This window comes from Prionailurus viverrinus, chromosome E2, assembly GCF_022837055.1.
Source record: "Prionailurus viverrinus isolate Anna chromosome E2, UM_Priviv_1.0, whole genome shotgun sequence".
Classification (NCBI taxonomy): Eukaryota; Metazoa; Chordata; class Mammalia; order Carnivora; family Felidae; genus Prionailurus; species Prionailurus viverrinus.
In genome coordinates, this window is record NC_062575.1 from 42,503,635 (window position 1) to 42,526,466 (window position 22,832).

The 22,832-nt window shown below is 44.1% G+C and overlaps 1 protein-coding gene and 1 pseudogene across 3 annotated transcripts; both read left to right on the forward strand.

Moving 5' to 3' along the window:
• The first annotated feature begins 8,219 nt into the window (after positions 1-8,219).
• Positions 8,220-21,571, forward strand: NUDT19 (nudix hydrolase 19). 3 transcript variants are annotated; one of them, XM_047836310.1, is made up of 3 exons: positions 8,220-9,152; positions 14,827-15,034; positions 21,402-21,571. In XM_047836310.1, the coding sequence occupies exons 1-3, from the start codon at positions 8,445-8,447 to the stop codon at positions 21,425-21,427; spliced, it is 942 nt and encodes a 313-aa protein (XP_047692266.1). In that variant the 5' UTR covers positions 8,220-8,444; the 3' UTR covers positions 21,428-21,571. The 3 variants fall into 3 exon arrangements, with proteins under 3 accessions (XP_047692266.1, XP_047692267.1, XP_047692265.1); XM_047836311.1 differs by lacking the exon at positions 21,402-21,571 and adding an exon at positions 18,574-20,491; XM_047836309.1 differs by lacking the exon at positions 21,402-21,571 and adding an exon at positions 16,438-17,401 and having other exon boundaries at positions 8,223-9,152.
• A 910-nt stretch (positions 21,572-22,481) lies between these two features.
• On the forward strand, positions 22,482-22,580 carry LOC125153874 (uncharacterized; annotated as a pseudogene).
• Positions 22,581-22,832: the final 252 nt, after the last annotated feature.

Consider the following 22,832-nt stretch of genomic DNA (forward strand, 5'->3'; position numbering starts at 1 on the left):
GAAGACAATTGGAATGTCATGGCACTTACAGAAACTTTGAACTATTGTTAGTAGTTTAAAAAAACAGGAATGTTTGTAGGAAAGAAAAAACATGCCTGGAAAATTCTTTCTTATGTAGTCTAAGAACTTAGGCTTTTAAATGCTGCAAGGGAAATATTTTTGGCAAGTAAAATTCAGAGTATAACCTGCACGATTTACAGTAGGTTTACCTACAAGGTTTACAGTAAGCTACGTAAGACATGTATGATGTCAAATGACAAGTAGTTTTGGTTAGAGAGTTTGGGTTTGCGTGAGGATCCTGGTAATGCTGCATTTTCCTTTGCAACCTGCATATGGATACATTTTTAGCTGTGCCGTTAGCTTTTCAGATGCACCTGTCCTTTCTGTAATGAATGCTTGTTCAAGGTGCGAGCCCCAAAGTGTGAGCCCCTATGTCAGCCTAAGTAAAGAACTGAAGGACTGGCCTCTGTCTTCCTTTGGGGACTGCCTCCTCCCTCAAGGCCAGACCAGCTGTGATGGGCAGGGGCTCTGCCTCTCTCTCCAAGTACCTCAGATAAGTCGCTGACCTCCCTGTGCCTCAGTTCCCTCAATGGAGAAATTGGGGGAGTCCTGACCGATTGTCGCAAAGGTCTCTCCCAGAGTTTAAAACATTTAACAGAATGAAGTTCAACAAGAAAGCGTTACTTTGTTTGGGGATTCGGGGTTGTTGTTGGTTTCGTACACATTGAAACAAAATATCACAGCGTGTTGGTTATTTTCTAAAATTAGTCTGTTGGTAAAATTCCCTAGACATTTTAAAAATCAGAATGAACTGAGCTTACTGTTGTTTTCGTATCTATCAGGATTAGTGGATGGACTTAAAAGTAAATTCGTGTACATGCTACTTATGTATACTATTTAAATTAGATTTGGAATTTAAATTCCGACTATAAGCCTGAGTCCAAGAAAGCCTAGTTATTTATATATTAAACACTTTGTTTTACCCAGCAGTCAGGCCACCTAACCTGATTCTGCGACGTGACAGATGTGAAACCCTGTCACTTATCAGGGAGGCTGGGAAAATCCTGTTCTGTAAGTAACCTGGTGCCCTCAGCACTGTAACTGCATTGGCCACCTGATGTGAAATGTGAGCACAGCACGGGTTGCTTTGTACGAGGCATCAGATCCACGTGGAATTAAAGGCTTCATGTCAACTGTTTGAATGATGATCTAATGAAAATTGTTAATTAAGTAAAATAGGTAATGTGAAGCATTTATAACTTAGTCATTAAAGGAACCTTCAAGGGGTGCTTGGGTGGCTCAGTCAGTTAAGCGTCTGACTTCGGCTCAGGTCACGATCTCACGGTTGGTGAGTTCAAGCCCCACATCGGGCTCAGTGCTGACAGCTCAGAGCCTGGAGCCTGCTTCCGATCCTGTGTCTCCCTCTCTCTCTGCCCCTGCCCTGCTCACACTGTCTCCACCTCTCAAAAGGTGAATAAACTTTAAGAAGAGTATTTAAAAAAATAGGCACCCTCAAATGATTCAGCTATCAACTTTTATGATTTTAAAAATATATATATATTCGTAATCTTTTTTATACACATTTGAAGTGAATGTCCTGATCAACATTCTTACCCTTCACAGATTTCATTACATATAAAGAGAGTGCGGAAATACTCCAGAATTATAAATTTCCAACTGCTTCTGTACAGTATGATTATACTCATCCTATAATGCAGAAGGGAATCCGGGAAGAATAAGATCTCTGCATGAATGATCTTTGGCTGCGGCCAACACAGATAAAGTCATTCAAATACTAGTTCTTTGGCTCTTAAGAACTGACCAAAGGTGCAGGAAGTGGCCGCATGCTGCTGCCCTCTGTCTGTGAGGACAAGATGGCTCTCTCCTTTTCTTTTACTTATTTTCATCTCATTCCACAGACGATTCCGGGTGTTTTCACAGCACTCCTCTGAGCTCTTGGCCATCCTTGTTGGTTGGCGTTTAGGTTTATAACCTAGGCTTATGTGACAAAGGTAAAGAAGCCAAATGAAAGCCCCTGTTGGTCGAAATGATTTTGAAGAGTCCATTTGCTGTTGCCAGAAAGCAAAGTGAGTGTCCCCTGTCCGTATGGATGTGTTAGGCATATGTGTGAGGCATATAGAGAAAATCTGCAAGGAAATAAAAATGAAACTATTCGTGAAGGTGTTGGGATTATGAATGGTGTTTTTTTCAATAATTTAATGTTATATTGTTTTTACAATAAAATTTTGAATGCTCTTATCTTCTGGAACATATTGTTGTTTGTTTGTTTGTTTTCAACGTTTATTTTTGGGACAGAGAGAGACAGAGCATGAACGGGGGAGGGGCAGAGAGAGAGGGAGACACAGAATCGGAAACAGGCTCCAGGCTCCGAGCCATCATCCCAGAGCCTGACTCGGGGCTTGAACTCCTGGACCGCGAGATCGTGACCTGGCTGAAGTCGGACGCTTAACCGACTGAGCCACCCAGGCGCCCCTATTGTTGTTATTAAAATATAAATCTTAACAGTTAGGGTCTCAAACTACAATGAGAAACAATTTCAGAACCTTCCCCCCTAAAAACAAAGCAAAACTCTTTTGGAATCCTACCCCAGGGAATCAGAAGCATGTTTTAAAATGCTGTGTCAAGACACTATAGTGTTGAGATTAAGAGTACCAACAATGGGGGGCGCCTGGGTGGCTCAGTTCGTTGAGCGTCCAACTTTGGCTCAGGTGATGATCTCACGGTTCGTGAGTGCGAGTCCCGCGTTGGGCTCTGTGCGGACAGCTCAGAGCGTGGAGCCTGCTTCCGATTCTGTGTCTCCCCCTCTCTCTGCCTCTCCGCCACTCATGCCCTGTCTCTCTCTGTCTCTCAAAAATAAATGTTAAAAAAAAAAGTACCAACAATGGAAAAAAGTACACCTGAGTCCAGATCAGATCTCACTGAAGTTCTTAAATCTCTCTGACCTCAATTTACTTAATCTTTGCAATGGGAGTAATAATAAGGCATATATACTTCATAAGGATATCAAGATAAGACTTTTTCCGGGCACAAGACTCAATAAATGTTGGCTCCCACTGCTGTTATTATTTATCAAACTACTTTAGAAGTCCTGAAATTGGATAATTGGGGGAAAGAAACTATATGAAAACAAACTATATGAAAACATTTAACTTTCTGTAACTCAGGTAAAATCTAAAAACCCATCTGAAGGTCAAATTTAGATATACTTGTCAAGATGAGAAAAGGTATGTAACAAAAAGGTCAAGTACAGATGGTTTCTCTGTAAGTTGGAATCTATGAATTTTTAAAGCCAAACTTTTTGAGGTACAAGTTAAATATGGTCACATTCACCCTTCACAGAGGGGTTTTGGGTTTTGACAAAGCTGTGCAATCATGTAACCACCACCGCAAGCAGCAAGATGGCAGTCTTCATGGCCCCCACGTGCCTTACCAGTCAGTCCTTTCCTTCAGTCCCAGGCTCTGGCAACCACTGATCTCACTTCTGTCCCTTCAGTTTTGCCTTTTCCAGAATGTCACATAAATGGAATCCGTTCATTTTTTTAACGTTTGTTCATATTTTGAGAGACAGAGTGTGAGTGGGGGAGGGGCAGAGAGAGAGAGAGAGAGAGAGAGAGAGAGAGATGGAATCCGAAGCAGGCTCCAGGCTCTGAATTGACAGCATAGAGTCCGACGCGGGGCTCAAACTCACAGACTGTGAGATCATGACCTGAGATGAAGTCAGACGCGTAACCGACTGAGCCACCCAGGTGCCCCGGAATCCATTCATGTTTGAGAAAACAATGCTGTGAACCTTTTTAAAATCCTTCTCAAAAAAAAAAAAAGTTTGAGAAATAATTTTTATCTGGCGATTCGTGGTGCACAGGATGTTATTGGTCAATCACAGGTGGGTTTTGTTTAACCCTGGTGACATGTCTTGACTTCTAGGAAGGCTGAATGTGCTTTCCTGCTACCGTTGACCATCCAAGTTGAAATTATCTCTCCGTGGCTAGCCCCAAAGTTCTCTTCCTTGCTTCCCTTTTTAACGGAAAAACCTGATAAATAGTGGATGACTCAAGCGAATTGGGGCTTGCTGAACTTGATAGTGAACTAAAAGACTACACGGAGCTATAGGTAAGAGGCAGGACATGTTTGGAAAGTTTTTACTTATCTTCAAGGTTTCACATGTTCTAATAAATCCAATGAGGGATTTTTTCATTGTAAGTAAAGCTGGGGAGGACCAGAAGAACATCAGAATGAAGAGTCAACTGTCCTGAACTGTGAAGTAAGCAACTGACTCATAAACAAAGTGACTTGCGCTCTCGTGACCAAGTGGCCCATTGTAACTGCTGGTGCTACTAGGGAATGACCGTGTGCACTTACTGTTAGGCCTGGAGCAGCTGGCATTATGCCCCTGGCAGGACAGAGCTGGGCAGGACACTCTGAGAACATGCCAATAGGTTTAGAGACGGTTTCCAACACTTGCTGGATGTGTGACCTTAAATTACTCCAAACTGTTTTTTCTTGCCCATTTTTCTATATAATTAGAGGTTTTTTCTTCTCCATTTTTTCCTAACTCTTAATCCTTTGTGACAGGCATTACAGGTAATTTTTCCATTTTATTATGTCTTAGACTTTCTTTTTTTAATGACATTTTTAATTTTTTTAATGTTTATTTTTGAGAGACAGAGAGAGAGAGACAGAGAGAGAGAGAGAGTGAGCGGGGGGGGGGGGGGGCAGAGAGAGAGAGGGAGACACAGAATCCGAAGCAGGCACCAGGCTCTGAGCTGTCAGCACAGAGCCCAATGTGGGGCTCGAACTTACTAACTGTGAGATCATGACCTGAGCCGAACTCAGATGCTTAACCAACTGTGCTACCCAGGCACCCCATCTTAGACTTTCTTGCAGTGTTTTTGGTCATAATAAAGTTATAAATATGGAGAGAAGCATATGTCAAGTTACCAATCTTTTCCCTTACTGCTTCTAGATTTTGACCCAAAGATTATAGAGGAATTTACCTGTTTTCTTCCAATGCTTAGATGGTTTCATTTTTTGTCCACTGTTACTACAGCCTCCAGGATGACCCACAATGATCTCCAACCTCCTGGTATTTTTGTGTAGTCCCCTCCCACATTGAATAGAGCAGACCAGTGTAAAAATAGGATACCTTGGAAATGGAGCGTGACTTCTGAGGCTAAATCATAAAAGGCATTCATGGCTTCCTCCTTCTTCTCTCTTGGGTCACTCTCTCTGGGGAAAGTTAACTGCCCAGTTTCAAAGACATTCAAGTGGCTCAATGGAGAAACCAGTGTGGTGAGGAACTGAAGCTTCCTGCCAATAGCGACATGAGTGGGCCATCGTGGAAATGGATCGCTCAGGCCCAGTCAAGCCCCGGCTGATAGGCTGACCACAATCTCATGGGAGATACTGAGTCAGAACCACCCAGCTAAAATGTTCTCAAACTCCTGATCCACAGAAACTGTGAGGTAATGTTTATCGTTTTAAGCCACAAAGTTTCAGAGGAGTTTGTTGATAGCAGTAGATTAATAGATCTGTAATTTTTCCTCGGAGCAGAGAACATTAGAACAGTGCAGATAATAGGTTATAGGATGTGATCGGTGGATACACACATAAACTGGTATTGCATTGTCACAGAGCCTTCTGAATAAGACCAAAATGGCAGCGTGCAGTTCTGGCGACTGTTCTGCATTGGTTAAGATCCAACCCAAGGATGCCACTTTGCTATGTACTGTAGAACGTGATCATCTCACTTAGGAGTAAGCAGCCTTTGGGAAAACAAGCTGATCTCAAAATAAACATTTTTTATTTTTATTTTTATTTTTTTTTTTTTTTAAATTTTTTTTTTACATTTTTTAAAAGTTTACTTATTTATTTTGAGAGAGAAAGAGAAAGAGCTCAAGCAAGCATGAGCAAGCTGGGGAGGGGCAGAGAGAGAGAGAGAGAGAGAGAGAGAGAGAGAGAATCCCAAGCAGGCTCTGCACTGATAGTGCAGAGCCTGATGTGGGGCTCGATCCCACAAACGGTGAGACCATGACCTGAGCCCAAATCAAGAGTCAGACGCTCAACCGATTGAGTCACACAGGTGCCCCCCAAATTAACATTTTTATCTACAAAACGATGGTGTTATTTTACCGTGAAGAGAATAGCATGTCCTTTCTTAAGAGACTTAACCCCTCCATGAATAGTTTCTCTTCTGTGAAATGGCAATGGCTATTTCCACCTTAGAAGGTTTTGTGAGGATTACGCAGCGGATACTTACAAAATTCCCAGAGCCTCACACACAGTAGGTGCTTAATAATATCACTATTAATTACTGCCTCTGGGGTTGAATAACTATCACTTCAATCTCCCAAGCTAGACCTTAACTCCTTCCTGTCCCCTGCTCTGCATTCAACCAATTACCATATTACATCAAGTCTACCCCCTCAACACTCTGTAAATCACTCCCTTCTCCATCCTTACCCTCTCTCCACAGCCACTCTCCTAGTTTAGGCCTTCATAATTTCTTGCCTAGCACACCCCATGGGTCTCCAGTCCAGCTCCATCCAATTGAGTCACCATGCTGGTGTCACAAACTTGAAGATATGAACTTGATCATGTCCCCACCTTTCAGAGCTTCCTATGGCTCACAGCACTAGAACCACCTGCAGCGTCAGGGACTGTTAAAATACAGGCTCCCGGGTACCACTCCAGACTCTACAACAGGTTCTGAAATGATTGTCCCAGTGCAGAGAGCTACATGCATTTGGGAAGCAGTTCAGGAAAGGGTTCCCCAGTTGTGGATTCTGCAGACTCAAGGTAGATGAAAGTTGGTTGGCCCTCCAAGTAGGACATGTGTCCTTCTTTGGCTTCCACCTGTACTTTTCTCCGTGTGTGGTCCCATTTGTTGTTGTTGTTGCTGTTGTTTCTAGGATGCAGTCAGTACACAGGGAGTCGTACCTTTAGAAAACGATGCTAAGAAAAACCATCCTAGGAGTGTCTGGCTGGCTCCATCAGTAGAGCATGCTACTCTTGATCTCAGGGTCGTGAGTTCAAGCCCCATGTTGGGCGTGGAGCATACTTCCAATAAAAAACAAAAACAAAAAAACACAAAAACCGTATATTTTTTAATTAAAAAAAAAAAAACCCTAAAAACCGACAGTGCCATGTCCGGATCCTCCCCCACAAAATAACCCACACTAAAATGATAGTTCTTGGGGCGCCTGGGTGGCGCAGTCGGTTAAGCGTCCGACTTCAGCCAGGTCATGATCTCACGGTCCGTGAGTTCGAGCCCCGCGTCAGGCTCTGGGCTGGTGGCTCGGAGCCTGGAGCCTGTTTCTGATTCTGTGTCTCCCTCTCTCTCTGCCCCTCCTCCGTTCATGCTCTGTCTCTCTCTGTCCCCCAAAAAATAAATAAACGTTGAAAAAAAAAAATTTTAAAATGATAGTTCTTAAATGAGGCCCACCAAAAGAACAGTCTCTATTTCATCCCCAAATGTAACAAATGTGTGATCAGGTGTAATAGCAATCGGAGAAGCTGTTGGCACGTGACAAGGAATCGTAAAGGAGAAGATTCAGATTTAAACAGGCTCTAAGAAACAGGAATGTTTCTCTTGGACATGGGAGTATTACAGTCACTAAGAAAATGAAGTGGAGAGAAATTCCTATCCCTAGGCCTGGATTAAGCATCTCTCATGAAAGTGGAAATCATCCAATGACCTAAAGGGCTTAAGGTGGTCCCAGGTGCCCTGGCAATAAAAGGCGTCCAGAACACAAGACAAAGTACCCGGAGGCAAGAGTGCCTTTCACGTCCAGGATGTGCAGTGGGGAACCCACAATTTGGCATCTGGCTCATCCATCAGTTTCTCATTGGTGGAGTCATGTGAGCCCGCAAAGCTCAGAGATCTACCCTTCAGGTCTCCTTCGCTGTCAAAGACAACATACTTCCGTGTCGACCGGTGGTTTAAGAATAAGTCCTAGTTCTTGGGGTTTGGTGGGCTAGGTGTCACCTGGCCTGGTGAAAATACTGCATCACATTTTAACGTGGCAGGTCATGTATGCCCCTAGGCATTTCTGCTCTCGGTCCGAGTGTCCTGGGTGGGGACGATGAGGCAGGCAGGCCCTCCTGTCAGGCGGCTGTGAACAATCCCTCGCCGGGGACAGTGACAGTCCTAGTCCTGCCAGTGACCCGGCCGGGAACTAAGGCACTCCAGGCATGTGCAAGCCCTCCCCGGCGCCAACGCTCCTCCCACAGGCCGGCGCGGGTGTAGGCCTAACAGCCAGAATTCACCCGGAGCCCCCTGCGCGCGCCCCGCCTCGAGCTCGTCCTATGTGACACGGGCCTGGGTCCCCAAGCCCAGGAAGACCGCTGGGGGCGGTAGGACCGGCGCCCAGGAGCTGCCGCCGCGCCAGAACCCGGAGCCCGGAAGCCTCACGCCGCCGCCCGCCATGAACGGCTCCCTGCGGCCGGGCGCCAGCAGCTGGCGACGGGCAGCCACCATGGTGCTGGCCGCTGGCTGGGCGCGCCCGGGCCCCGCCGCCCCGTCGCCGCCCCCGCCCCCGCCGCCCGCCGAGGGCTTTCGGCTGCTGCTGCTGCAGCGCTCCGAGAGCCAAGGCTTCTTGCCCGGGGCGCACGTCTTCCCGGGGGGCGTGCTGGACAAGGCCGACCACTCGGCCGACTGGCTGCGCCTCTTCGCGCCGCACCACGGGCCGCCGCGTTTCGGCCTGGGCCCCCCACTGTCGCGGCCAGCCTCCTTCCCGGGGCTGCCCGATCCCGCCGACGAGGACGGCGCGGCGCTGCCGAATGACGTAGCCTCCCGCATCTGTGCCATCCGCGAGGCCTTCGAGGAGGCGGGCGTGCTGCTGCTGCGGCCGCGGGACGCCCTGCCCACCGCGGCCGAGCCCGCACGCGCCCTCGCGCCGCCGCCGGGCCTGGACGCCTGGCGCGACCGCGTCCGCCGCGACCCGCGCCACTTCCTGAGCCTGTGTGCGCACCTCGACTGCACGCCCGACATCTGGGCGCTGCACGACTGGGGCGGCTGGCTCACGCCGTTCACGCGCTCGGGCGGCCGCCGCTTCAACACCGCCTTTTTCCTGTGCTGCCTACGGGAGCCGCCGCCCGTCTACCCGGACTTGACCGAGGTGGTGAGCTGCCAGGTAGGGCCTGCGGCGCCGGCGTGGGGACCCACCGGAACTTGAGAATCAGGGACCCCCGCAAGCAGCCCAGGCCTATCTGGAACCTCCCTATAAGCCCAGCACGGAGGCTAATTACAGGTCTTCCCACCCCCTCATCTGTGACGGGGTTACAGCCTACCTAACCTCTTAGCCTGACCTACCTTAAACGTGCTCAGAACACTAACATTAGCCTACAATTGGGCAGAATCAACTAACATAAAGCCTATTTTATAACAAAGTGTTGAATAGCTCATGTATTTTATTGAATGCTGAAAGTGGGCAACAAAGATGGTAATGGTACAGAATGAGCGCAAGGGTATCATCAATTGTTTACCTTCAGGATCACACGACTCGGGAGCTTGCTCATTGCTGCTGCCCGGCACTACCGGTGGTGAGTACCTAGCTGCGGGAAGACATCAAAATTCAAAAGTAACTTTGCTGCTTGAATGTGTATGGTTTTTGCAGCATCCTAGAATTGCAAAATTGTAAGTAGAACCAGAGTCAGGACTGTCCGTAGCTTCCTCAGAGCCATACAGCCGATAAGTGACTGAGCGAGCAAGGCAACCAGGTAGCCCCACTCTCAACCCTGCAGGCCAAAGCCAGGACCTTGGTGAAGTGCTCCTCTGCTTCTTCAAGAGGCCTTGACTCTGCCTCTCAGGTGCTTCCCCCCAAGAGAGCCCTTGGGGAGATCCCAGGAGTTGTGCAGTGCTGTTCAGGTGCCAGGCTCCTTCCTGAGCACGTTCCCTGCATTAACTCATTTCATGCCCACTCCATTCCATGCAGTATAATTATGTCTTCAGAGAACATACTTTATATGATTTCAGTCTTAAATTTATTGAGACTTTTTCTATGGCCACAAATATGGTCTATCTTGGTGATTGTTCCTTTTGCACCTAAAAAGAATAATATGTTCTGTGCTTGCTGGAGAGTTTGGAAAAATGGCAATTAGGTTAAATTTGTTGGTAGTGTCTTTCAGCTCTTCCATAGTGTTTTCTTGTTCCATCAGATACTGACAGGAATGCTGACATTTTTTTTCAGATTTGTTTTCTTTTAAGTAATCTTCATACCCAACAGGGTGCTTGTACTCACAACCTTGAGACCAAGAGTCACATGCCCTACAGACTGAGCCAGCCAGGTGCATCCCAGGAATGCTGACATTTTTAATGAGTAATTGTGAATTTGTCTTTTTCTCTATCAGGTTTTGCTTCAGGTATTTTGAAGCTTCCTTGTAAGGTGCTGCCGAAACATATAGGACTGTTAAAGCTTGATGGATTGACCCTTTGGTTATTATGAAATACCCTCTGGGGCATCTGGCTGGCTCAGTCAGTTAGGCATCTGACTTAGGCTCAGGTCTTGACCTCATGGTTCGTGAGTTTGAGCCCTGCATTGGGCTCTGTGCTGACAGCTCAGAGCCTGGAGCCTGCTTCAGATTCTGTGTGTGTGTGTGTGTGTGCCCCTCCCCTGCTCACTCTCTCTCTCTCTCTCTCTCTCTCTCTCTCAAAAATAAATAAACATTAAAAATTTTTTTGAATAAAAATAAAGTATGTTTCTTGTAGGCAGCACATAGTCTTCCTTTTCTTATCAGTAGTATAATTTCTTCCTTTTAGCTGGAGTGTTTAGATCATTTATATTTATATATGTTTATATATTTAAATATTTATATTTAATCCAAATCTACCATCTTTTAGTTTGTTATCTGTCCTATCTATTCTTTGCGTGTTTTTCTTTTCCTGACTCCTTTTGTATTATTTGAGTATTTTAAGGACTCTGTTTTACCTCCATTATTGACTTATTAATTAATCTTCTTTGTGGTTACTCTAGGGTTTGCAATACATAGCTTTCATCATGTATCATGTTGGAACCTGACAACAGTATACCTGTATTTCTCCCCTCATGTCCAATAGCTATTGTTGTCATACATTTGACTTTTATTGTTATTATGAACTCTATAGTGCATTGATTAATTTGCCCTAAACAGTCAATCTTTGAAAGACTGCAACAATGAGTAGAAAATGTCTTTTATGTTTACCTGCATATTTACCATTATTACTGCTCTTCATACCTTTGTGCAGATTAAAATCTACAACTGGTTTCTTTTGGCCCAAAGAACATCCTCTAATATGTGTTGTATTTCAGGTCTTCTGACAATGAATCTTGAAAATTTTGTTTACCTGAAAAATACTTTATTTTGCCTCCATTTGTTTGAAAGATATTTTGGCTGGGTATAGAATTCCAAGTTAACATATTTGTTTGTTTGTTTGTTTCTCTCAGTGCTTAAAGATGTTGCTTTGGTATTTTCTGCTTTGTATAATTTATGATGAGAAATCTGCTTTTAGCTCTTTGGTCCTCTGTGCCTAATATGTTTGTTTTGTGTTTGTGGCTACTTTAAATATTTCCTCTTAGTCACTGGTGTTCATCAATTTGATTACAATGTGCATGGTTTTCTTTTTGTTATTTGTTTCTTCAGATATTTTTCACCTCCTGCTCTTTTCTGGGACTCCAATTACATTTATGTTGGACTACTTGAGAATGTAACTGATAACTTGTTCATTTTGTTTCAAGTATTTTATCTCTGTGCTTTATCTTGAATAGATTCTACTGCTACGTTTTCAAGTTCTTTTTCTCTTTTCTTATGTAGCATCAAACTTGCTGTAAATAGCATCCTGTGTGTTTTACATTTCAGATACTTTTCATTTTTAGAAGTTCCATTTAGTTAAAAATATTTTCTATTTCTCTTATCCTGTTCATATTTTCCTTTATGTCTTTGAGTCAATGGAACGTACTTACAACAGTGGTTTTAATGCCCCTTTCTACTAATTCCATCATCTCTGTAGTGTCCATGGACCAATTTGTCTTCTAGTTAGGGGTCACATTTTCCTGCTTTCCTGTCATGGGTCTTGCAATTTTTTATTGGATGTTGGATATTGTGATTTTTATGAGTACTGGATTTTGTTATGTTCCTTTAAAGATTGTTGAACTTTTCCTGGCAGGAAGTTAAGTTATTGCAAATTAACTTGATCTTCTTGAGATTTTTTTTTTTTAAGTTTCTGTTTGGAGAGAGAGGCAGAGAGAGAGAGAATCCCAGACAGGCTCTGTGCTGTCAGTGGGCAGAGCTCGATGTGGGGCTCGAACTCATGAACTGTGAGATCATGACCTGAGCCGAAATCAAGAGTTGGACGCTTAACCAACTAAGCCACCCAGGCACCTCTTATTTTTTAAAAGTGGTTTTAGAGTAGTTCTAGGATAGCCTTTATTCTATCAGCTGCACTTCTAATGAGACCCTTCTGCTGAATGCCCCTTATATTCAACAAGGTCTCTCCACTGTGGTTGGAGGAAATTTTTCCTGGCCCTAGGTGAGTCCTAGAAAGTATTAGTCTTAAAGCCCCCAAGTAACTGTTCTTTTCTTAGAAAGCATGTTTTCCAATGTCATGTGGTTTCATCTTATGCTGGCATAGATTAGTGTTTTGCAAAGACTAAGGGCATCCTGTACAGCTTTTAGGAGCTCTACTCTATATAGATCCCTCCACTCAGGTACCATGTCTTCCATATTCTAGCCTGTATGGGCCTTTCCAAACTCTGTTCTCTGTCTCCTCAGTAAGTCAGTGAGAATGGTATAGGTTAGGTTCTCTTTCCTTTTGCTGTGGTCTGACGATTACCTTTAGGCAGAAAATCTTGGCAATGGTAGAGTTCACCTCATTTGTTTTTCTTTTCTCACAAATTACAATTCTGCATTTTTCAATGTCTGAAAATGATCGATTCATAGATTTTGTCCACTTCTCTATTGTTTATATCATGTTGGAGAAAGGTAATTCTAGCACTGATGGCTGGAAGAGGAGATTTTTTTTTTTTTTTTATTTTAGAGGGACAGAAAGAAAGAGCGAGCACATGAGTTGGGGAGAAGGGTAGAGGGAAAGAGAGAATCTTAAACTGGCTCTATGCTCAGTGCAGAACCTGATGCAGAGCTCGATCGCATGACCCTGCTGCGATCATAACCTGAACTAAAATCAAGAGTCAGATGCTCAATTGACTGAACCACCCAGGTGCCCCTGGAAAGATTTCAATAAGCAGCAGTTCTTAACCTAGTCAAGGCTGGTGATTCTCAACAGGGGATCATTCACCCACCCACCCCTAGATACATTTGGCAATGTCTGGAGATGTGTTTGATTTTCCTAATTTGGGTAGTTCTACTGGCTTCTACTGGGTAGAGCTCAAGGATGCTTCTGACCATCCTTTAGGGTACAAGACAGTCACCCACAACAAATAATTATCTGGCCTAAAGTGTCAAAGGTTTTGTGAGCAGTGCATTACAAGTAACAAGTAACCAATAAATGATAAGCTCTCTTAACCTATGGTCTGGACTAACCTGAATAGGTTGAATTAAATGGGTTGTACCTATTGTTTAGCCCTTCATCTTGATTGTTATCACTGAACTCATGTGGAATTCATAAAAGAGAGTTGTATGTAAATAACTTACAGAGTGGGTGGTCCTTTGAGGCCCGAGCATTGTTTTCCAAAATGCAGCCTTGGCAAGTTGAGAATAACCCGAGGTGCTTCTTATAAATAGATTGTTTGGTCCCATAGATTAACCATATGCATTCCTCAGGGGGAAGTTTAGGCACGTACAAGCTTTTACACCTTTGGCCTATAGTTATCCATGGCAGAAATCAATTTCAACTTCCTAGATTGGGCATGAGAATCAGTTTCCATCAGTGTAAATGGATACTTAGTCCGTTAAAGAAAGACCCCTTTGGGGTTATTTCATATTCACTGAATCAACTCCTTTTATCTAAATGTGTATGGAAGTAAGGCTTGGGAAGGAGGAAAGGTCACAGCAGTCAGGTCACTTAAGTTAAATGGGCAAATGCTGTCTGGTTGGTACTGTGCTGTTATTAGTTTTTAAGTTTATTTATTTTGAGAGGGAGAGCGAGAATCTCAAGCAGGCTCCGCGCTCTCAGCACAGAGCCCAACATGGGGCGCAGTCCCACTGACTATGAGATCAAGACCTGAGCAGAAATCAAGAGTCAGATGCTCAACTGACTGAGCCACCCAGGCGCCCTGATACTCTGCTGTTATTACATTCCTGGAACGATAGGCTGAGTCATGCCTCCTGACCTTCCTGAAAGCTCCTTTTGCTCCTCTTTACCCCATTGTAACATGTGAACTTGTCATGCTACTTTCTGATTGCTGAAGGCCCCATAGAGCCTGAGAGAGCTTTATCTTGTTCACCACCTCCCCAAGGCCTACCCAAGGCACCCGTTTGTGGGTGGAATGAATGGGCACTGAATTCTCAATCTGCTTTCATGAGTTAACACCGGACAGGCTTCTTTTTCCCCTGGGAGTGACCAGAACCAGCTTGCCTTCTTGCATCTTCTGCCTTCTCTGCTGAACATTCCCCCAGGTCAATGCTTGGTGATCTATCCTAGTTGATTTATTGGTCCTTAGGATCAGCGTCCCATTAACCAACCTCTTGTGAGGGTGGAGGGTCAGCCCACATTTCATTAACCAAATCTTTTCATGTTGTCTTAGAGGATTCTAGCAAGGCACATTAATACATTAATTGTACGACGTCAGTTAGATTTGGGTACTGATCTAATGATTTCAAATCTTCCATTGCCTCTGGAATAAACCTTAAAACCCTGGCCATTGTCTTCCACAGTGGTCATCTCCATCAGAGACAACTGAGAGTTTCATATCGAAAAAAATTTGGTTAGCACCCCCACAGTTCTACGAAATAAGAAGGCTGGGAAACTTTGCCTCTCTCTCTGACTTGCACAAATTTTGTTTGGATGGTGCATTGGAAGAGATGGAAAGATGGCTGCCGATCACATTTTTAACTGCTGATGCAATGCTCCAGCTTTTACCAGGTAAGTCAGTGAAGCACAGTGTTCTTCTTCTTCTTTTTTTTTTTAAGTTTATTTATTTTTGAGAGAGAGAGAGAGAGAGAGAGAGAGAGAGAGAGAGCATACAAACTGGGGAGGAGCAGAGAGAGAGGAGACAGAATTCCAAGTAGGCTCCACACTGTCCATGCAGAGCCCGATGCGGGGCTCAAACCCACGAACTGTGAGATCATAACCTGAGCTGAAATCAAGAGTTGGATAATTAACCAAAGCTACCCAGGCGCCCAGCACCGTAGTATTCACATTTAATGCACTGGGCTGTATGGCAGTATTGTGCAACACAGAGACATGAATTACCATCTGTTTTACACAATACAGCAGTTTATTAAGTAAGGTCCAAGTCTATAAAATATCCATGGTGTTTATTATAACCGAAAGTTCTAAGTAAGTCACTTTGTATACACACATACATTTATTTAAATATGTTTCCTAGATGTTTACAAAACTCTTTCTCATATGTTATCTCACTTTTTTACACTTTAATTTTGAATTTTGAGAATGAGTTATGAAGTTGAAAACTTTTGTTTTCAACTACGCTCTGTTAAGAACTTGAATTAGGAGAAATTGTCAACTTATTTGAATTAGGGAGTTTGTTGGCAGTTGATTGTTGTTGGGTAAGTGCTAGGTGGGGGTTTTGTGGCAGTTTACCTTTTAAATTTTTTTTAATGTTTATTTATTTTTGAGAGAGAGAGAGAGAGACAGAGCATGAGCAGGGGAGGGTAGAGAGAAAGGGAGACACAGAATCTGAAGCAGGCTCCAGGCCCTGCACTGTCAGCACAGAGCTCAACACAGGACTTGAACCCATGAACGGTGAGATCATGACCCGAGCCGAAGTTGGACACTTAACTGACTGAGCCACCCAGGCGCCATGGTTTTATGGGTGGGGCTTTGTGACCTGCTCATGGCTCCTTGTCTCAGTTCTTACAATAGCGACAATACTTGTTACTCATCCTACAGTAGTACGGTTTAGTAGTTTTGATGTGTAAATGATAATTTATGTAATTTAACCTTAAAATTATTAGAACAGCTCACATCGAAACCCAAAAATGTATGGGTATCAAGGCCAATATTAATACCAACTAGAATAAAGAGTCATCAGTTAGCCTAAAAGTTATAATTCGTGATGAAAAATACCAAGTCATAAATACTTATGTGCCCAAAGAAACTTTTTGGCTGGGGAATGGGGAATTGGGGGGTGCGGGTATTAAAAACACGAGAAAGACATTGAGGTAGGCTCATAAAATTAGAGTTACTTAACACCTATCTCCGTTCCAAACACATGACATAGATCGATACCGATGTGCATGTCACTAATATATTGGAATGTTTTATAAAATAACACTTTGTGGGCTCAAAATGTTATTTTTCAGGAGATGAACTGTACTTAGAAGATTCAGACTTTGTAGAGAATGTTATGTCCACGGAAAAAAAGACTGGAGAAATCATGAAGGAAGGCAAGACATTTCACCGAATGGTGTTACACAGCCGCCATTTGTACAGTGTCCACGTGACTGTCCAGTCAAAGCATAAACATGTTTATCCTAAGACCTACGTAGTAAGTCAGAGCCATCTATAGAGGACTGGTTGCTTGTAAGCTGGCTTGCTTGAAGTTGTCCTGCTGAATACCGGAGGTCGATTGGACTTGCTTGGAGCATAAGGACCTTTGTACAGTCTAGTACCAGTAGTCTAATCTGATACAGTATAATACGCATTTCAAGCGTAATATAGTGCTCTCTTGCTTATTTCATCCTTTAAACCTCATGGTGTCACACAAATGTAATTAATTATTAATGATCCTGTTCCCGGAATGAGGGGGGAAGAAAACCTCACAAGGGCTTCCACTTCTGAATTACTATTTTATTTACTTACTTTTGAGAGAGAGCCAACAGGGGAGGAGTGGAGAGAGAGAATCCCAAGCAGGCTCCGTGCTGTCATCGCAGAGCCTGACATGGGGCTTGAACTCACAAACCGAAATCAAGCTACTTAACCAACCGAACCACCCAGGCACCCATCCACTTCTGTATTATTTTATTATCAAAAGTTTAAATAAGATGTTCTACTGCCGTTGTCTTTTAACTGTCCACTGCATTAGCGCTTTCCTTGACGTGCTGAGGAGGTGCAGCCATGAGTTCCTTAGACTTGCCCGTGAGATTAGTTGAAGGGTGTCTGATTACATGTGAATAGCACACTGAGATGACACTCAGGTGACGTTATTTTCTTGTTATGTCTTTAGCTTGATGATTAACACACAAATCTGTTTGATACAAAAGGCATTAGTGATTAGGCCTACCAAATTGGAAACCATTTAGTTCCCATTTTAAAGAAGTATGAAGCCACAACAAAAACCATATTCATTTTGGGGGGCGCCTGGGTGGCACCGTCGGTTAAGCGTCCGACTTCAGCCAGGTCACGATCTCGCGGTCCGTGAGTTCGAGCCCCGCGTCAGGCTCTGGGCTGATGGCTCAGAGCCTGGAGCCTGTTTCTGATTCTGTGTCTCCCTCTCTCTCTGCCCCTCCCCCGTTCATGCTCTGTCTCTCTCTGTCCCAAAAATAAATAAAAAACGTTGAAAAAAAATTTAAAAAAAAAAACCATATTTATTTTTACTCTGGGGAGCAGTAGCTAATAAATACAAAGAGATTAAAGAGATGTAGAACTATTCATCATTTAATGGTGTTTTATTAATGATGCTTATTTTCAATGGTTTTTAATATGGGTCATTTTTTCACCTCCTCTTAAGAGGAATAATGTTTATTGATTAAAGATGTGAAATAGTTAAGACACTAATTCTGTTTCAGATCTTTGACTATATTATGTATCATATGATGGACTTTATTTTTCATGAAATGTCTTATTTTTCCTACCTATAAAATAGTGGTATTGATCAATAAAGTATATGTATATTACTTAATCTTTTTTTTTTAAACATTTTATTTATTTTTGAGAGAGAGAGAAACAGAGCATGATGCTGGGGAGGGGCAGAGAGAGAGAAAGAGGGAGACACAGAATCGGAAGCAGGCTCCAGGCTCTGAGCTGTCAGCACAGAGCCCGATGCGGGGCTCGAACTCACATACTTAGAGATCATGACCTGAGACACGTAACCAACTGAGCCACCCACGTGCCCCTGTATTACTTAACCTTGACTAGAGGAAACCATCTGGATAAGTGGTTCTCCATCCAGGGAGGCCACTTTTGCCCTTCAGGAGACATTTGGCCGTGTCTGGAAACATTTTTGGTGGTCACAACTGAGAGTGAGATGCTGCTACCATCTAGTGGGAAGAGGCCAGGGATGCGGCTAAATATCCTACCATAAATAGGACAGCTGTCCACAGCAATCATCTGGCCAAGGTTGAGAATCTCTGATCTAAAGGAAAGTCTTTCTTCAGTGAATGGTTCCAACATGTAAACTGTGAGAACCATATACTGTTAGCATTCCCCCGGCTCCTGCACCTACAAAAGTCCTCCTTACTGACTTTGGCTTTGGGCATCATATTCTTTCACTCTCACAGGAACCAGAATGTAGCTGGAAGAGAACTCCGTGAACACCGTTATTTTGCCAGTTAGAAAACTGAGGACAGATCCACACAGCTGATTAGCGCCGCAGCTGAGTGGCACCTGCTTCTCTGTTAAGCAAGTGACATCTATTACCTATCGCCAAAAGCAGAAGAGCTAACAGTTCTGCCCACTGCGTCTGGGGATTCCAGTCGCCGAGGACACCACAACACAGTCAAGCATTGGATGGAATAATGCCCTATTCACATAGAGAAGAAGCAGAGTAAAATCAGCTCCAGTACTGTGCGTCAGTCCCCCATGGCCCACAGGTGTTCTCCCTGTAGCCAACACAGGGCAAGTGACCTGCACGCACGCCTCTTGTGCTACAGAAGGACCCCATCTCGCTGCAGCGGACACATATAATATGGGGTTGGCCAGGTGTCATCTGATGCACACGCTTGTGCAGAGCAAAGGAGTACATGTTGAGTCTGAAACAGGGAAAGACATTCCCACACAAAGGTGATGAGGCCAGCACGGGCTGTGAGGACTCTTTCCTCAGTAGGGAAGCCTTCCAGGCTCAAGGCCCATACTTAGGCAGCGGGGGGAGGGTCAAAAGACCGCGTGACACTGCCTTTCCCAACCTTTCTAGTCCTGCACCCTTTTTGGAGTTACATGGTTCAGTGGGTGATTTGGGGGAGGTGTGACAAGTAACGTGAGTTAACTTTTCCGCATAAAGATGTATTTTTGTTGTCGTTTTCATCTGAATGAAACCTTTGTCTCCTTTCCAAGGATGCCTTTTGGGAGACTGTCACATGACTTCCAGCTGTCACAATACCCTAGTGCCCCGGCACAAAATAGGGCCACCCTCCTGAACTGAAAAAGAGTGTTGTTTTAGAGCCTAGCTCGTGAGTGCTTGTGGCATTTACCATATGCTCTCTCTTACTTCCTGTATTCAAGCTACCTGGGCCTCAGATGCAGAAACAGAAAGCTGACCACTTGTCCCCACGGCTCCCCCTTCAAGTCCCCTTCCTGCCCATGCTCGTATCCCTACTGCCTGCCATCTTGTTTGGGACACAGCCAGGAAAACCCATTTTCTACGATACTATACAGTTTCTTGAAACTGAAGGGACAAACTCAGGAATTAATACTAAGTCAGTATTCATTTTCACTACCTACATCTTTTTTCTGATTCCTTTGAACAACTTCCATGGGAATCCCAAACTGGGCTGGCGTCAGTATTTCAGGTTAACATGGCTTGTCCTCATGGTTCTTTGTTTGTAAGAGTGTGCTGTACTGTGGGAGACATACCAGATATAAGGGGGCTTCTGAGGGATAATTGTGGGGGAAGGGCCCTCATATTTGGGCATACGTAGCTATTTTATTGTTTCTTCTCAAACCCCTATTTTGTTTTTAACTTGTCTGCAACTTTGGCGTTTTCCACTTCCTCCTCGCTCTTTAGCCACTCGTCTTTTCTCTTTAACTTCTTCTCCTCTCACTGACCTTTAGCTGTTAGAGCCTCTCAGGACTTGTTCTCAAACTCTCTACTGTCCTTGGGTGAGGTAAGCACCCAAGGTCACAACCTCCAGGTGCTGTCCTTTGAAAAGGAAATTGCTTGCCCTGTGCTTTCTCTCTTTCCTTCTCACTGGCTGGACATTGTGGCCACTGAAGCAGTTCCCTGGGACCCAGAAACAGAAGCCAGACGGTAGGGCATAACTGCCTGCCAGGCTTGGACTGCTCACCTCTTGCTTGTTACATGAAAGAAAATAGAAGTCATTAGCCTGGGGGTCCCTCTGTGAAAACCATTCAGCTTGTTTCCTAACCTATATAATTTTCCTTTTTTTTTTTTAATTTAAATGTTGTTTTTAACGTTTATTTATTTTTGAGACAGAGAGAGACAGAACATGAACGGGGGAGGGTCAGAGAGAGAGGGAGACACAGAATCTGAAACAGGCTCCAGGCTCTGAGCGGTCAGCACAGAGCCCGACGCGGGGCTTGAACTCACGGACCGCGAGATCATGACCTGAGCCGAAGTCGGACGCTTAACCGACTGAGCCACCCAGGCGCCCCTATAATTTTCCCTTTTAAGGAGGTTCCCTCAGCAGGCTTCCCTATACCAGAAACCTACCAGTTATTTAGGCCAAAAATATTAGTCGTTCTTTTCCTTTACTCTTATATCCTATATTCCTAAAAGTCCTCCTTCTCCTTTATTCCTATATCCAGGTGAGTAGCAAGTCCTGTTGATTCAATTGCCCCCAATTGTCTTGGAATTCCCATCGTCTGTGCTCTGCACTGTCATCACCTTAGTTGAGCCACGGTAGCCCTGCAACGAATGTAAGGGCCAGTCTCTCCATTTTCATTTTTTTTTTTTTTTAGAGATTTATCGTGTTCTTTTTAAAGTTTATTTATTTTCAGAGAGAGTGTGTGCAAGCAGGGAAAGGGCAGAGAGAGAGAGGAAAAGAGAGAGAATCCTAAGCAGGCTCCACACTCAGCATGGAGTCTGATGCGGGGTTCGAACTTATAAACTGTGAGACCATGACCTGAGCCAAAATCGAGAGTCAGACACTTAACCGACCGAGCCACTCGGATGCCCCCCCTCCATTTTCATTCTTAACCTCATGACGCATTCTCTCCTATTGAACTGGAAAAGTGCTCTTGCATAGAAATGTAAGTCATGTCCTGTCACCGCCTTCATCAAAACCCTTCAGTGGTTTTTCTTCGCACTTAAAACCTAAATTCACTGTGGCCTGCAAGATCCCACCTTTCTCTCTGGTCCCATACACCCGTCTCCTTCTACACTCCCGTCAGAAGGTCTTCTTTACTTACTCAAAGTTCTTTCCCACCTCAGGATCTTTGCACATGTCGTTGCCTTGAAGCAAACCTGGATCTCTGAACTATGTTCTTGGGTCTCTCTGTTACTACCACCTCAGGAAAACAGATGAAGATGGGCGCCCAACATGTGGATTACTGGCATGAATAAAAGAAAATTCCAGGACAAAGGGAAGCAAAGCCTTATTTATTTATTTATTTAATGTTTTTATTTATATTTGAGAGAGAGAGAGAGAGAGAGAGAGAGAGAGAGAGAGAGAGAGCATGAGTGGGGGAGGAGCAGAGAGAGGGAGACACAGGACCGAAGCAGGGTCCAGGCTCTGAGCTGTCAGCACAGAGCCCAATGCGGGGCCGGAACTCAAACCATGAGATCATGACCTGAGCCGAAGTCAGACACTCAACCGACTGAGCCACCCAGGTGCCCCTAGGAGAGCCTTATTTAGAGAAGAGAATAAAGTTTCCTTGAGCTGAAGAAAAATGTTGATCTTCAGATAAAAAGGTCCTGCTGCAGCCAAAGGAAAATTAACAGAAATTGTCCAGTACCTGGATGAGTATTGAATTTCAAAGATAATGCACAGATTTTCAGGAAGAAAAACAGAAGGTTGCTCACAAAGGCAGAGAATCAGGCTTCTGAGTGTGTGTCACAGAATAACAGGATATACTGAGCGGGGGACAAGGATGTATGTACCCAGTAATTCTATTGCATGAAAGCCACAGATAAATTTTCATTTATATCTGGGCTCTGAAAATTCCATCTGTTCTGAAAAAACTCACTTGATAAAAACACTATGGCTGAGTGAGAGATTAATCAAAATAAAAACTTTTAAAGTAGAAAGATGTGGTAGAAGTCTAAATGGTGAGTGTGAAAATCAATTAAATATAGGAGATAAGTGTGAATAATATGTAAAATACTGCGTTAAAAATAATTCATATTTTAACCTATTTTAGAAACAAAAAACACGTCTTTTTCATAAAAATAACTTGGTTAAATAATCCCAGATTATGTTATCTGAAACAGGAAGTGGCTATGGGAGGAATGAGAAAAAAACAGGAGAGGATGAAATCAACAGCCGCAGCTTTGTGACAAACACCTGCGTAGGTGCTCGCTTCAGCAGCATTGGTACTCAACTTGGAACGACACAGACAAGTGGCCCCTGTGCAAGATTACACACAAATTCATGAAGGGTTCCATATTTTTGTGGATTAAGGAGTGTGCTTGTGATGAACACCAGGTGATTAAAATAAAAACTTACAGGGGTGGCTGGGTTGCTCTCAGTTGAGTGTCCGACTCTTGATTTTGGCTCAGGTGGTGATTCCACTGTCGTGGGATCAAGCCCCGCGTGGGGCTCTGCACTGAGCGTGGAGCTTGCTTGGGATTCTTTCTCTTTCTCTCTCTCCCTCTGCCCCCTTCCCTGCTTGTGCACTCGTGCTCTCTCTCTCTCTCGAAAAA

What these genes read in the sequence shown, in the direction of transcription:
- NUDT19 (XM_047836309.1), top strand. Translation starts at nt 8,445, where the DNA reads ATGAACGGCTCCCTGCGGCCGGGCGCCAGCAGCTGGCGACGGGCAGCC. An exon ending in CCGAGGTGGTGAGCTGCCAG is followed by an intron (nt 9,153 to 14,826) that starts GTAGGGCCTGCG and finishes TGTCTTCCACAG; the next exon opens with TGGTCATCTCCATCAGAGAC. An exon ending in AATGCTCCAGCTTTTACCAG is followed by an intron (nt 15,035 to 16,437) that starts GTAAGTCAGTGA and finishes GTTATTTTTCAG; the next exon opens with GAGATGAACTGTACTTAGAA.